General features: G+C 46.4%; 4 protein-coding genes across 5 annotated transcripts; 3 read left to right on the top strand and 1 right to left on the bottom strand.

The window, feature by feature from the left end:
- Window positions 1-559: 559 nt before the first annotated feature.
- bnip1b (BCL2 interacting protein 1b) lies at window positions 560-5,618 on the top strand. The gene is made up of 7 exons (XM_058087841.1): window positions 560-697; window positions 798-901; window positions 1,506-1,598; window positions 1,657-1,748; window positions 1,809-1,913; window positions 1,982-2,100; window positions 2,171-5,618. The coding sequence occupies exons 2-7, from the start codon at window positions 806-808 to the stop codon at window positions 2,365-2,367; spliced, it is 702 nt and encodes a 233-aa protein (XP_057943824.1). The 5' UTR covers window positions 560-697; window positions 798-805; the 3' UTR covers window positions 2,368-5,618.
- LOC131138277 (uncharacterized) lies at window positions 1,594-7,539 on the bottom strand. Its single transcript, XM_058087075.1, has 7 exons — window positions 7,175-7,539; window positions 6,536-6,660; window positions 6,260-6,447; window positions 3,910-4,233; window positions 3,653-3,795; window positions 3,158-3,369; window positions 1,594-3,090 (listed from the first exon to the last, which is right to left on the bottom strand). Exons 1-7 carry the CDS (start codon window positions 7,316-7,318, stop codon window positions 2,823-2,825), a joined length of 1,404 nt encoding a protein of 467 aa, XP_057943058.1. The 5' UTR covers window positions 7,319-7,539; the 3' UTR covers window positions 1,594-2,822.
- A 5-nt stretch (window positions 7,540-7,544) lies between these two features.
- On the top strand, window positions 7,545-11,770 carry htatsf1 (HIV-1 Tat specific factor 1). 2 transcript variants are annotated; one of them, XM_058087840.1, is made up of 10 exons: window positions 7,545-7,732; window positions 8,018-8,176; window positions 8,254-8,470; window positions 8,546-8,593; window positions 8,663-8,817; window positions 9,991-10,154; window positions 10,225-10,321; window positions 10,809-10,898; window positions 10,983-11,120; window positions 11,239-11,770. In XM_058087840.1, the coding sequence occupies exons 2-10, from the start codon at window positions 8,018-8,020 to the stop codon at window positions 11,470-11,472; spliced, it is 1,302 nt and encodes a 433-aa protein (XP_057943823.1). In that variant the 5' UTR covers window positions 7,545-7,732; the 3' UTR covers window positions 11,473-11,770. The 2 variants fall into 2 exon arrangements, with proteins under 2 accessions (XP_057943823.1, XP_057943821.1); XM_058087838.1 differs by lacking the exon at window positions 7,545-7,732 and having other exon boundaries at window positions 8,012-8,176.
- Window positions 11,771-11,967: 197 nt separating this feature from the next.
- LOC131138275 (pinopsin-like) lies at window positions 11,968-13,329 on the top strand. The gene is made up of 5 exons (XM_058087073.1): window positions 11,968-12,372; window positions 12,442-12,610; window positions 12,673-12,844; window positions 12,915-13,148; window positions 13,207-13,329. Exons 1-5 carry the CDS (start codon window positions 12,045-12,047, stop codon window positions 13,327-13,329), a joined length of 1,026 nt encoding a protein of 341 aa, XP_057943056.1. The 5' UTR covers window positions 11,968-12,044.
- Window positions 13,330-13,336: the final 7 nt, after the last annotated feature.

Genomic DNA, 13,336 nt, shown 5'->3' with positions numbered 1-13,336 from the left:
TCCACTTGAGTGAATGTCACATTGCTTTCTGTACTTCAGATTTTCTTTCCAATCTGATACTGAGTAAAATGATGCTGGTATTGGCAATGACAATACTTTGTGGAAACACACCGTATATGTCAGGTGAATTTTAGTAGTTTATTTCAAATCATAGCATAAAGAATACAAGACATCATTAGGCTATTGGAGTGATTTACATTTCCGTATAGCCAAGCTAATAAAAAACAGAAAAAAAGAGGACACGCTCATATGAAATGTGTGAAAATGGTGTTTTAAACAATAACGAATAAAACTCTTTTAAAAAATTAAGAAGTTCCATTAGAATGAAAACTAATTGTTGCATTGTTTTCAATCAAATACACAAAAAAGGCTTGCAACAACCATAATTATAAACCTTCAACATCTGTGATTTGGGGGAACGTAAAAAAACAACAAATCTGGTCTTTTGGGAATCTGGTCTATTAGAGAAATTAATAACTAAACAGTGTACCGAGGACAGGGCATGTTTACAAATCAGTAGTTCTGGATTCAGCTTACCATCATGGCGGCCAAACCAATACGGAAGTGAATGGTGTTTCAAGTATATTTGTTTAGTGTTCCTAGTTTCACGGACTGACTGAGACGTTTGCCGCTGTGCTTCCGCATTACACACAAAAATTACTGCCCACCCAACGCGCATCCTTTAAACAAGATCACAGTCAGTTAGTTACATCGCACTGTGTGTTAATTATATACATTAACTGACTACAGTGTCTAAGTATCAATATGTTCGTTTCATTACTATTCTGTCCGTCCAGGCTTCCGTATGAAAACAAAGATGGCGACTTCGGCTGACGTTCATGTTCGAATTTGTGCTCAAGAAATGATCAAGTATGACCTGGAAATTAAAGCTGCCATTCAGGTAATACATAGATTTTCTTTCTTCTTAAATCCACTTTTGGTTTTGAGGCCAAGTAAAAACTTAGCTTCGAGTGAAAATGGAAGTGACAATAGTCGCTATTAGGAAAATGATCGCTCAAGACATTTCGTGATGGGTCGCGTGTTGGCCACACAGTCAGGAAATTTGAAAAATGTTTTGTTTGTTTCCTGTGTTCGAATCCCTGTCGGGCAACTCTGTGTGGAGTTTGTATGTTCTCCCCGTGCGTGGGTTGCCCCCACATTCCAAAAACATGCATGTTAGGCGACTCTAATTGGTCCATAGGTGTGATTGTGAGCGTCAATGGTTGTTTGTCTATATGTGCCCTGTGATTGGCTGGCCACCAGTCCAGGGTGTACGCCACTTCTTGCCTGAAGTCAGCGGGCATAGGCTCCAGCATATATCCCAGTGAGGATAAGCGGCATAGAAGATGGGTGGATATAATGGTCCTCAGTCAAAGCCCATATATATCAGAATAAACTAGTGCATTTCAGATCCGTTAATGTTGATATTATATGAGATGACATTTTTTCTTTGTTGTCTTGATTACATGTCTGCAGCCAAAACAAAGTGTGTGTGTTTTGTGCAGGACATCAGAGAATGTTCTGGACCTCAGAGCGCTCTCATGCAGCTCAACTATCACGTCAAAGACAAATTCAACCAACTCAGACGCAGAATTCAGGTGACTGTATGCCTGACGCCTGCTTTATTGTTGTTACCGTCTGATCGTGTTCTTGCAGGATTTGGAGCAGATGGCCAGAGAGCAGGACAAAGAGTCAGACAGGATGTCCATCCAAGCAGAGGCAGAGAGCCAGCGAAGACAAATGCTCAGGTTAAACTTTGTGTCATCTTCCAACATGTTGTATTCGTATGCTGACATTTTGTGTTACAGTAACCAGACAGCGTGGAGGAAGGCCAACGTGGCGTATGTCATGTCCATGGACAAAATGGAGAAGGACGAGCTGCTGCGTGAAGGAGGTCAGAGCGTCAGAGCAAGGTTTGTCTTCACGACAGGGCGGGGCTTTTGTGACCTTTGACCTGCTGCTGTAAGTGTGGTGTCCTCAGGAAGGTGACTAAAGAAAGTCTGGTGGAGAATAGCAGCAACATCACAGAGAGCCTGATGTCCATCAGCAGGATGATGGCGGAGCAGGTCAAGCAGAGTGAGGACAGCATCAGCACGCTGGGTGAGGAGGCGCAAGACACCTGATGTTTCCTTCGTGTCTACGTCACACGCACTCCTCTCTCACTTCTCAGCCACCTCCTCCCGCACGGTGCAGGAGACGAACGAGGAGTTTAAGAACATGACGGGAACTATCCATCTTGGCAGGAAGTTGATTCTCAAGTACAACAGACGAGAGCTGACAGACAAGCTGCTTATCTTCTTGGCGCTGGCGCTGTTCCTCGCCACCGTGCTATACATCCTCAAGAAGCGCCTCTTCCCCTTCATTTAGACCCCCCTTTCCCCCAGGGAACAATAATGACACAGTGAGTGCTACTACTAGTGATACTACATCCTGGACTTTCCTGCAAGTGTACATATAGCACCCGATTGTCTGTCCTAAGCAGCAGCAAATATTTCAAAGGTGGATGTACGTTTTCAAATAGAATCTGCAGCACTACTCCTCTGCCAGACGGTGGCAGTGTACGCTACGCACTGACGTCATTGTCATTTAGTTCCACTTTTATTTAAATATAAACATGTCACATTTGACTTGAAAGTGTTGGAGTATACGATGAAAAATATATTTGTGTAAAGTCAGATGCTCTTTGAAGGAAACGAGTACGGGCTTTATAAATACAAAATAAAATAGCATAGAGTGTGTTGGCGCCCCCTGCTGGTCGTTGGCGGTGAGGTAGATATCTGGCTTGGTTCTCAGTCCAAAAGAAAGCGTAAAACAAAAAGAGGTTAGTGGTTCTCTGTGGAGTTAAGTCCAGACCACGTCACGTTGTCAGGCCGGTTGGGCTCTGCTCCGTCTGCCAAGTTGGTCTCTCTGGTTTGTGGTCTTGGCGTGCTGGAGGGGCCGCTGATGGGTGGGCCATCAGGACAGGTGGTGCTGAGGCTGCCACACAGCGCCCCCCAGTGATGCTCACATTGTCCCTGCAGGCGTTGGCCCACCCAAAACCGGACCTCATCGCCGCACTTCAACAGGAAGTTCATCAGCTCGGCGTAGGGCCTGATAGCAAAAAGGATCACATGAACACCAGAACCAATAGAAATCACAACATCACACGTCAACGCACCCTGGAGGGAAGAGCAGGTGGAAGTTGACCAGGCTCCCCACGGTGTCCATGTGGTCCCGCACAGCGAGACAAAGCTGATGTTTGGAGAAACATTCCCTCTGGAGAGAGAAGACCAGATCCTTCACGGCCGCACAGCGCCTACTGACACAGCTGAAACGCTGACGGAGGCCCAACGCCAAACAACGCAGCGCCTCTTTCACAGACGACTTGCCCTGCGCAACACAGGTGAGCAGCGACATCAGTGAATGAAGATCCAGGTGACACTTTACGATAAGGTACACAAAATGACACTAGTTAACGAGGAATGAACCTACAGTACCTGACCGTAACCACTACTCATTAGTTCTTCAATAAGTACTCTAAATGTATGTCCTTAGTCACAACTACTGGTAGGTGAGTGACGACACAGGTGACAGATTGTATTGTAAACATCAGCAGTAGTCATGTGTAGTCAAGGACCTAGTCTAGGTTTAAAAGTCATGACCTTTGCCCCACCTGTGAGTCGTAGTGGCCTGCGTGGTGCAGCAGCGTGACACAGATGTGATGCAGGCCGTGGATCTCACACGAGTTGTTGTTGAAACACTGAAACGTCCCACAGCCGACGTCCTCTGAACTCAGCAGGCAGCTCTGGATATCAGCTGGTGTGAGAGAGCGGGGAGTAATCGAACGGTCAGCTGCCACTACCGCAGTGACGTGACGTCACGTTTACCCTCGGTGAGAGGACTCGAGCAGCGACCGCGTAGACTACCCACCTGTGCTCTGCAGAGAGAGGCGACGCTTAGCTTGAGTCACGTGTTTATCGGTGAGGTTGCGCGGGTCCGAACAGCGCGAGTGCCCGCACGCTGAAAGCCAAAGAAGAAGGAGCACGAGCGGCGCATGCGTGTTCATGTTTGCCTGGCCAAGAATGTGGCTTGAGAGGCGCAAGTCGCGCTCGGTTTTTATACAGCCTCCCGGAGGCCGTGCGCGTTCACGACAGCCAATCACAGAGCAGCCCTGTGTGCGCGTGGTGGCCGACAGGAGACTACGGCTATGAAGAGTTTTGGAACAAGAACTCCGATGCGTTTTCGCACTGAAATCTACAGGAAGGGGATCATATAAAGTCATTCTGAGTGAAGAACAACTTGTGTGTGCGCGCCTCAGCACATGACCTAGTACAGGCCACTGAGTGTTCTAGGTTGAAGTGTCGATACTAAGGAGGAGACCGTAACGTTGAGGTCACGGAGAGGACATTTAAAATGCTCGTGACACCAAAAGATGTTTGAAAAAACAATAACAAAATGAAAGTACTCAAGAAATAAAACATCTTTAGTCGTACGACTGTCGTAAACAATCATGAAATGGGAGTGAAATGAAATGGTGATTTTTGACACGCCCTCCAGCGAGTAGGTCGAACCGACGCCATGTTGGCTGTGACGTCACCGCCAGAAAACTTTCCGGGGGCCAGATTCAAACATATGCAGCCAAGACAGTGACATATTCACAACAATAACAAAGTAATAATTGTTTTGTGATAGTTATGAAAGAACACACACAGAATATTGGCCACAAGTATGTCAGAAAGTGACACTGCAAAATAAAAGATTAGTGAACAGCGATCGCTCCTCATTTAGCCCTGGAATGAAACCGCATACTGTTATTCCTAGAATAAATCTAGTGAAACAATGTAGACTGACTTACTGAAACTCACAGATTGACTGCAAAATAAGCTAGCAGGGTGAGCAATTCACGTTGAGAACACTTGCAGTGGCAACAAGGTCCAAATACAACAATGGACGCACGGAAGGAAGGTGACATATTCACAACAGTAACATTCACTAATATTGTGGTGTGAGGAGTATATGTTTTACTTGCAGTGATGGCTACAACAGATACTACATTAGCTGCCTAACTAGCGTGTCAGTTGGGAATTAGCACTGCATTAGCCACCATGAACACTACAATGGCTACTATGGAGCCTATACCTTTCACTTGTGTTTTACTGTCTTGGGTACTTTAAAGTCATGATTGAGGCAACAAAGAGTGTTTTTCAATGTGTTATCTGCGTTGTATTGTTATTGTTTGTCCGAGGGGGTCAACGTTCGTCGTCTTTGCTTCAAAGCATTGTTTTGACTTTGACCGCCATGACCCCTGACATCCAGTCACGTGACATCAATGTCGGCCTGTGAGCCAACCAAAACATTAACTATCTTACGATGCCGTGTGCATGCGATCACGCGTGTTCAGAAGCTTGTTTGGACATTTTTAGGACTCACTCCCTCAGCTCGCCAAAATCCACCCACACAGTGACCCTTCACCTCCTAAAACACACACACACACACAAGTTGTCATGTTTACAACATGGAGGCTGCAGCTGATTGGAAGAAGACACATTCATTCAACAGCAATGTTCTTCTAAGCCGCAGATGTTTTTTTTTTTTACTGCTGGGAACATGACTCAAGTGACTTCTCCTCTAGAACATACAGTTGCTCAAGTTTAAAGAGGAAAAAAGTGTCATTAAATAGAAATGCAACCTTTACACTGTTTTTCTTGACTGTGATACACACACTCAGGGGATTAAGTTACACAAGCAGAGTGAACCAAACATCAGCGATGAATGTAAGCTCTCTGTTTGGTCACATTTTACCACATCGGGATAATGAGCATCATTAAAATTGAAGGGGAGCGTCATGTCAAAGTTGTTTTTAATAAAGTCAAACATTGTCACATACACACACACACTCAGGCCATGTCAACATGAACATGGATCTATAAAAAAAAATGCTATTTAAACACCAACGCTGAAGCCAGAGTTTCCCAAAAGCTTACTTTTTAAGGACAAAAGCCTACCGCAAGCAGCCTGTTCCTGTTGACAAGGCCTAACATGACATGTAAACATGTTTGCAGATGGTCATGTGACCTCACGCTGGGCAGGAAGGGGTCAATAAGAAAAGTTCTGAGCAGCATCAAACATGTCTGCTGTAGCTCCTACACAAACACCATCATGATGCTCCTGTGTTCCGCCTCTTAAAAGGGCCAGTGCAGCTGTGAAGGCATCAGTCAATCATCAAATCAACATTTGACCTGACCTCCGCTTTGTGACAGTTCTTAAGGGGTCCTGGGGCCAGCAGCAGCAGACTGGGCTTCACATAGCTCTGTCTGCTCAGGAGGCCCAGAGTTGCTGTCCTCCTTCTTCTCTCCTGACAGAAAGTCGTGGATGGCCGTCTCGATGTGTGGTCGGAAGGTGTGGTTCATCTTTGGGTCCACGACCTGTGTGATGATCCTGTCCACTCCAGACTCCAACATGCCAGATCTGAAACAGCACATAGTCATGAAACAAACCACATATGCTCGGTACAATAACCCATGGAGATAAGAAAAGTAGGGAAGGAGATTCTTACTGAACAACGCTTTGTCTCAGTCCATTCCTCATCTGGTTCTTGTTGATGGACGGGTTCCAGTCCTGAGTGCTCAGGTGGGATGTGACAAAGTTGTCCACCTTCTGGCGAAGGTTCTGGTAAGCAGGCTGGAAGCAATAACACATTTATCAGCACAATCAAGCAAATTATACATTTTTTATGTATGCACTCCTGCTCAAATTTTAAGACCAGTTGAAAAAAAAAAGGGTTGCCCCCCTGCTACATTTCCACAAACCAGTTGCCGTTTGACGCCCCTGCACAACCCGAAGCTCCATTGTTCCATTGGTAGAAAAAGCACCTCAGGATATGACTGTGACCCCCTCCACTGTGCCTTGTGGAAAGCATCTCAGGTGGGATGTCAGCTCAAGTGAATCGAGTACCCAGGACAATCACTTTAATGGGTGACTCTAGTCAGTAAATGAATAGAGTATACCCTCACAAATGTGATTGATTTAAATATAAGAAACGTGAGCTAAATATTAAAATATATCAGCTAAAAGGTGTAATTGCAATTTTACATTCGGCACAGCATTCACATTAAGTACATTTACGAAAGTGATAAACTACATCCATTTTCTTAAAGTAACTTTGTTAGCTGCCATGTTAGCATTAGCCGGATACCTTAGTGTCAACGTCTGCCAAACAGTCCCTGCGGAACTCGTCGAAAAGGCCCCGGTTCTTCAGGTGTTCCACAATCATCGCGATGAGTTGAGGGTCCCCCGGAGGCAGGCTTGCGTGATTAATGCTTCCGCTGCCCTCCGCCATGACCAACTCAAATAAATGCTTTTCAAACCAAGGGGCAACTAGTAGCTAGCTGCAGTAACAGTTAGCTGCCGATAGAGTTTGTTTTGCTTCTGTGGACACGGTCGATTTAGTTACCTGGGTAAGAAAAGCGGGCGAAATGGTAACTTTTTGCCATGTACTGAGCGAGAGGTAGCAATACAGAATCGAGTGCTTCGCCAAATCAAACACGCATGCGTAGTTGGTATCTAACACCGGAAGTACTTCATTCAAGCGTCACCGCGAATTAAATCGTAGTGGCGAAACGTTAGCACACTGTAATTGCCTTCCTCTCTACAAATTATAACGCGCTTTCTCTGAAACCATGGTCGCTAGCTAGCTCTGCACGCCGACTCCTGCGCATTTTCTTTTGATTTGTGCATTTAACTCCGCAGAAAGGTAACTTAAGATCGCTTATCCTGAATGCTAACATAGCACTCGCAGCACAACACTGTTTAAAAATAGCCACCATGCATCTGGTCAGAAATAGATAGCTGTTTATTCACACCACTTGTCCTGTCTAGTACTGCATTTAAACCTACTGCCTTTAAGATAGTCGAATATATAATTTGCCATTGTAATGAAGATCTTATATTCGCAAGACTCTGTGGTGTGCTATTCTACAACTACATATCCATTGACTGTTGATAATTGTTATTGTTGATAACGATGATGATGATGCAGATGAGCAGTGAAGCCAATAAAGAATTTGAGGAGCAGCTGAGAATGCAGCAACTCTACAGCCGAAGAAACAATGATGGTTCCGACCCGTACACCTATACTGACCCAAACGATGGCACTGTGTATGACTGGGACCATGAGAAGAAGGCCTGGTTCCCCAAAGTAAGACCGTTATGTTGATCTTGTGGTTCTCTTTTGGTGTAAACTGGACCACTGTGTGAAAGAGAACCGATGTTCAGATTACAGAGGACTTTATGGCAGCCTACCAGGCCAATTATGGCTTTACTCATGAGGGTGACCCAGATGCCAGCAGTGCTCAGCCTGTCGCCACGGCAACAGAGAGCCAGCCTCCAGCTAAGGAGAAACCAGGAGGAGGAGGAGACCTAATCCCAGGCCACCATGAGAGTCCAGCTAAAGATGGCAAACAGAAAGCAGAAAAGAGGAAAGCTGATCCAGGTAGCGATGTTGACATTAGTGGTTAAAGTTGTGTTGAAAGCAGCCATCCTTAATTGTGCCACGGTTGTGTTCCAGGATGGTTTGATATAGAGGACAACAAGAACACAAACGTATATGTGTCAGGTTAGTAGCTCACACATCTCCGCTTGTTGCCTTTCGGTGCTTCGTCTCATTGGTTACTGTCCTCGCTAGGCCTCCCCCCTGACACCAGCACTGAGGAGTTTGTGGAGCTCATGTCCAAGTGTGGCATTGTGATGCGGGACCCCATTACGGAGGAGTTCAAGGTCAAACTGTACAAGGACAAAGAAGGCAACCTGAAGGGAGACGGACTCTGCTGCTACCTCAAGGTCAGTTCTGCAAGGAGAATATACGTTTAAATACGACTCAATTAGAGGTCAGTGTGTCTATGTACTACCTGTTTAGTAATCTGGAATGTTAGAAGAGGCTTGGTCAAGTGATATTACTCAAACAGAGAATAATAGTCAGCAACAATAAGTATTTGACTTTATTTGATCGACAATAGGCATAATATAGCGATGCTCAACATGCTCAGTGAAGCTAACGTTTCTCACCACCAACAGGGACGGGCTCTTTTCTCGTTCAGGCAATAACGTTTTGCCATCCCGTGAAAGTTTCTCAATCTTTGCAAATGTGTCAAACAGTGGTGGATGTTTCAGGAAGCCGTGGTGTTGCGAAAATCCTTCTTATTCTTATTCCATATTTGTTGTATTAAACTTTCTCAGTTCTGCGGCACCATGGGAAACTAGTGCAAGTCTTTTTCAGACTGCCACACAGCTGACATCACTCCTACTCCTTTCTAAACGGGCTAGAAAACCGATATTAATAATCATTTTGGAGAATTTAGATGCAATATTGTTTGTTTTTTGCTGATATTAATCAATGGGAGACTTAAATATTAATGTAATATTGTAACAATGCTTATTGACTTGATATATTTTCTTGTTGAGTGCGTGTACAACTTTAAAGACGAAACAATGTACAGGGTCAGGCAAAATGATCTGACACATTTGTAGGTTAAATAAAGTAAAGAAACAAAAAAGTGTTTTTATTTTTGAAAAGTACATGTAATGCCATTCTGTTTCATTATGTTTTAAAAATTAAATCAGTTCGAGGTCGGCCGGCTGATGTTCGTTTCAATGCAGATCCAGTAGCTCTGAAGTAACCCATAACAAGATGGTGTTTGGAGCTGGTACGGGATCATGTCTACCAAGATTGAAGTGCCAACGGAACGCTCGTTGTGTTGCAGTTACAGATTGGTTTGTTTTGATTAACGTTTCCACAATGAAAGCGCGATGCTCACTTGTCCAATTCATGGCAGTAACTGAAAAAGGAACGAAAAACAATGGCATTATAAAGAAACAAAGCAAAATGGCATATGTACTTTTCAAAAATAATAACACTTTATTTGCCTTTCATTTAACCTACAAATGTGTCAGATCATTTTGCCTGAGCCTGTATTTACATAGAAAGCTACTAACATGAAGTATTTATTGTTTTAGAGGGAGTCTGTGGAATTGGCCATGCGTCTAATTGACGAATCAGAGGTCAGAGGTTACAGGCTCCACGTGGAAGTGGCACGCTTTGAGCTGAAAGGACAATATGACGCCAGCAAGAAGAAGAAAAAGAACAAAGAGTATCGCAAGAAGCTGCAGCAGCAACAAAAGTACGCGCCGCGTGTGACTGGATGTTTGTGACTGCATGTGCACCTGACGTTTGTGTGTACATATGCACAGACAGTTGGACTGGAGACCTGAGAAGCAAGGGGACGCCAGGAAGAGACATGAGAAGGTGGTCATCATCAGGAACATGTTTCATCCCAGTGACTTTGAGGTACATACACGCAGGCATGCACACACACACACACACCCACACCCACACACACACTTAGGGGGTATACGGTGAAAATGGCTCAACCAACCCAGATGCAACTTGGCAAAATCCACAATCAGACTTCAATTGGTCTTGCGACGATGGTGATCAACTTACTTACGTCCGGTTGTCGGTGCATTCACATGGAAGCGGGAATGTGACGTCATATTATTCTACTTCCCCATGAAAAGTGAAGCAATCCCCAAAAAATTGTACGTAATTATTATGGGGCGCCATGAGGATTTCCCAAAAGGTTATGACTGATAAAAAGCAACACAACAGAGGAAGGACCACTGACAGAATAATGGGTTTAGCCTAAGTTACCATGGTGATACAATTGCTTTAAAAGACAGCTACCTTGGCTGAACATTCAATTCAACATGGCTCGCTAACCCACTAAACTCGCTTTGTCGCCTGACATATGTATGTATGTTTGTGATCCATGCAGGAGGATCCGCTGGTTCTGAACGAGTACCGTGACGATCTGCGATCGGAATGTGAGAAGTTTGGCGAGGTCAAGAAGGTCATTCTCTTTGATGTGAGTGGTCCACCGTGGCACCAGGCTGTTCTCTTCTGATTGGATGTAGCCGCTAAGGAAGCTCTCTGTGTGTTTGTGCGGCAGAGACATCCTGACGGCGTGGCCTCGGTGGCTTTCAAGGAGCAGGAGCCAGCGGATGCCTGCATCCAGTCCTTCAATGGACGCTGGTTTGGAGGACGCCAACTGTCAGCGCAACTTTGGGACGGAGCCACTGACTATCAGGTGTGCATGTGACCTTTGAACTGGGTGAAACATCGGCGCCCGCGTGATCACACTGATGGATGATATTGTGACACGCATGTCAGTGCTGATGTCATACTTCGTGTGCTTGTGTTTGCAGGTGGAGGAGACGACCCGCGAGCGTGAGGAGCGGCTGAAGGGGTGGTCGTCTTTCCTGGAGGGTCCACAGACTGCCTCTAAGCAGCCAGCAGAGGGCACCACAGCAGCGTCCAGCAGCAAGGAGCCCTCAAGGGAAGCAGAAACAGAAGCACAGGCATCACAGCATCCTGGGAAGAACGACGAAGCGGGCTCCACTGACAGCAGCCTGGAAGGAAGTGACAATGAGGACGCATAAGACGCTGACCAGATGCTCTGGGGACGCCACGGCAACTATGTCAAGACTGAAGTGAGGCAAAGCTTCAGAGGTTTGTAGAAGAATTAAATAGTGACGGTCTACAGTTTGTTTTGACCTTTTATTATTTGACATTATCAGCTGACTTAAAGTCCGCTTTTAAGAACCAGAACCACGTGAGGGATTCTTTCTAACTGGGCTTTGCTGAGCTAATGAATATGTAATTCGCTGTGGATTATTGATGTCTTGGCTCTCTAACGAGGTCTCAATATGTCTCGTGTCATCAAAGCGGAAGAGGGGATAAATAATAAATTTATCAAAAACAATCTGACTTTTTCTGTGACCACTCCTTTACGTACCCTTGAACATAAATCCACCAAATTAGATTGTGCTGGTGTACCTAGTCAAGCCAACAAAGTGTATATTTGGCTGACTTTGTAGTGGGTGGAGCCTTCTTTAATATGTCACATTAGCCCCGCCCCTGTAAACTGTACCACATTAAAGTGCCATGTGTTAGTGGGTCTGTGTAGAACCTCAGTTGGTCTTGAGATGGAATGATAGAGGCCTAGGTTGCCATGGAGACCGCCCTGCAGCACAGCAACAGCAGCGCCACGGTACTTCCTGCCAGTGGAGCACTGAGCCGAGCGGGTCATACAGCAGCAGCAGTGGCATTGGGCCTCATTCTGTTCCTGGGCTTCTTGGCTAACTTCTTGGTGCTAGTGGTGTTTGCGCGCTTCCCAGCGCTGCGCACGCCATCCAATCTGCTGCTGGTCAACATCAGCACCAGCGACATGCTCGTCTGCGTCTTCGGGACGCCGCTCAGTTTGGCGGCCAGTGTGAGGGGACGGTTGCTGAGCGGGTCGGCCGAGTGCCGCTGGTATGCTTTCTCCAACGCTCTCTTTGGTGAGGCTGATGTTTGCATCACGTGGAAATATGCTGTTTGCCATGGCAACGGGATGCTATTTCCCACAGGCATGGTGTCTCTTGTTTCTCTGTCTCTGCTGTCCTTGGAGCGGTACTGGGTGGCACGCTGCAGCACCCGCCCTGGCTCCTCTCCATACCGCAGGGCCCGGCTCGCTGTGGCAGCTTCGTGGTTCTACTCATTGGTGTGGACGGTGCCACCTCTGCTGGGCTGGAGCAGGTTGGTGGTACCACACCTCCTCAGTCTTGTTACCTTGTTTCACATCACATGTTTGCATGCAGCTATGGACCAGAGGGTGCCGGCACCACGTGTTCGGTCCAGTGGGGCGAGCGCTCGGGCTGGGCTCGCTCCTATGTGCTGTGCTTGTTTGTGTTCTGCCTTCTTCTACCGTTGGGCCTGATGATTTTCTGCTATGGTTCCATCCTGGTGGCCGTACGGGCGCTGGACACACGGGTGAGTGTGACCTTTGATTTGACCTTTGATCATGTAACCACCATCAGCGGTGCATTTGCGTGAGCTGCAGGTCGCTGGGACTGGCCCATACTCGGCTGAAAGGAGGGAGGGACGTGTGCTGCTGCTGGTGGTTGCCATGGTGACGGCCTACTTGCTGTGCTGGACACCTTACGCCATCGTGGCAATGCTCTCATCATTTGGACGTGTTCGAGCGGTGCCGCCCGCTGCTGTTTTGATCCCATCGCTGCTGGCGAAGAGCAGCACGGTGCTGAACCCGCTTGTTTACATCACTGTCAACCATCAGGTAATGCCTGCATGCCACACTTCAGGCCGACAGAAGGTCCACTTTTGTTTTGTCCAAGTTCTCCAGGTGCTTCTGGTACATGACTGGATGCAACACAGAGGCCCCACCCACTGCAGGCCGCCACAACCTTCCAGTCAGTGAGAATGTGCCACCTCCAGCTGCCTGCTCGACCACACAATGATGACGTC

This window comes from Doryrhamphus excisus, chromosome 11 (assembly GCF_030265055.1).
Source record: "Doryrhamphus excisus isolate RoL2022-K1 chromosome 11, RoL_Dexc_1.0, whole genome shotgun sequence".
NCBI classification, from domain to species: Eukaryota; Metazoa; Chordata; class Actinopteri; order Syngnathiformes; family Syngnathidae; genus Doryrhamphus; species Doryrhamphus excisus.
The sequence above is the reverse complement of the archived record's forward strand: the minus strand, read 5'-3'. Positions and strand labels throughout refer to the sequence as shown.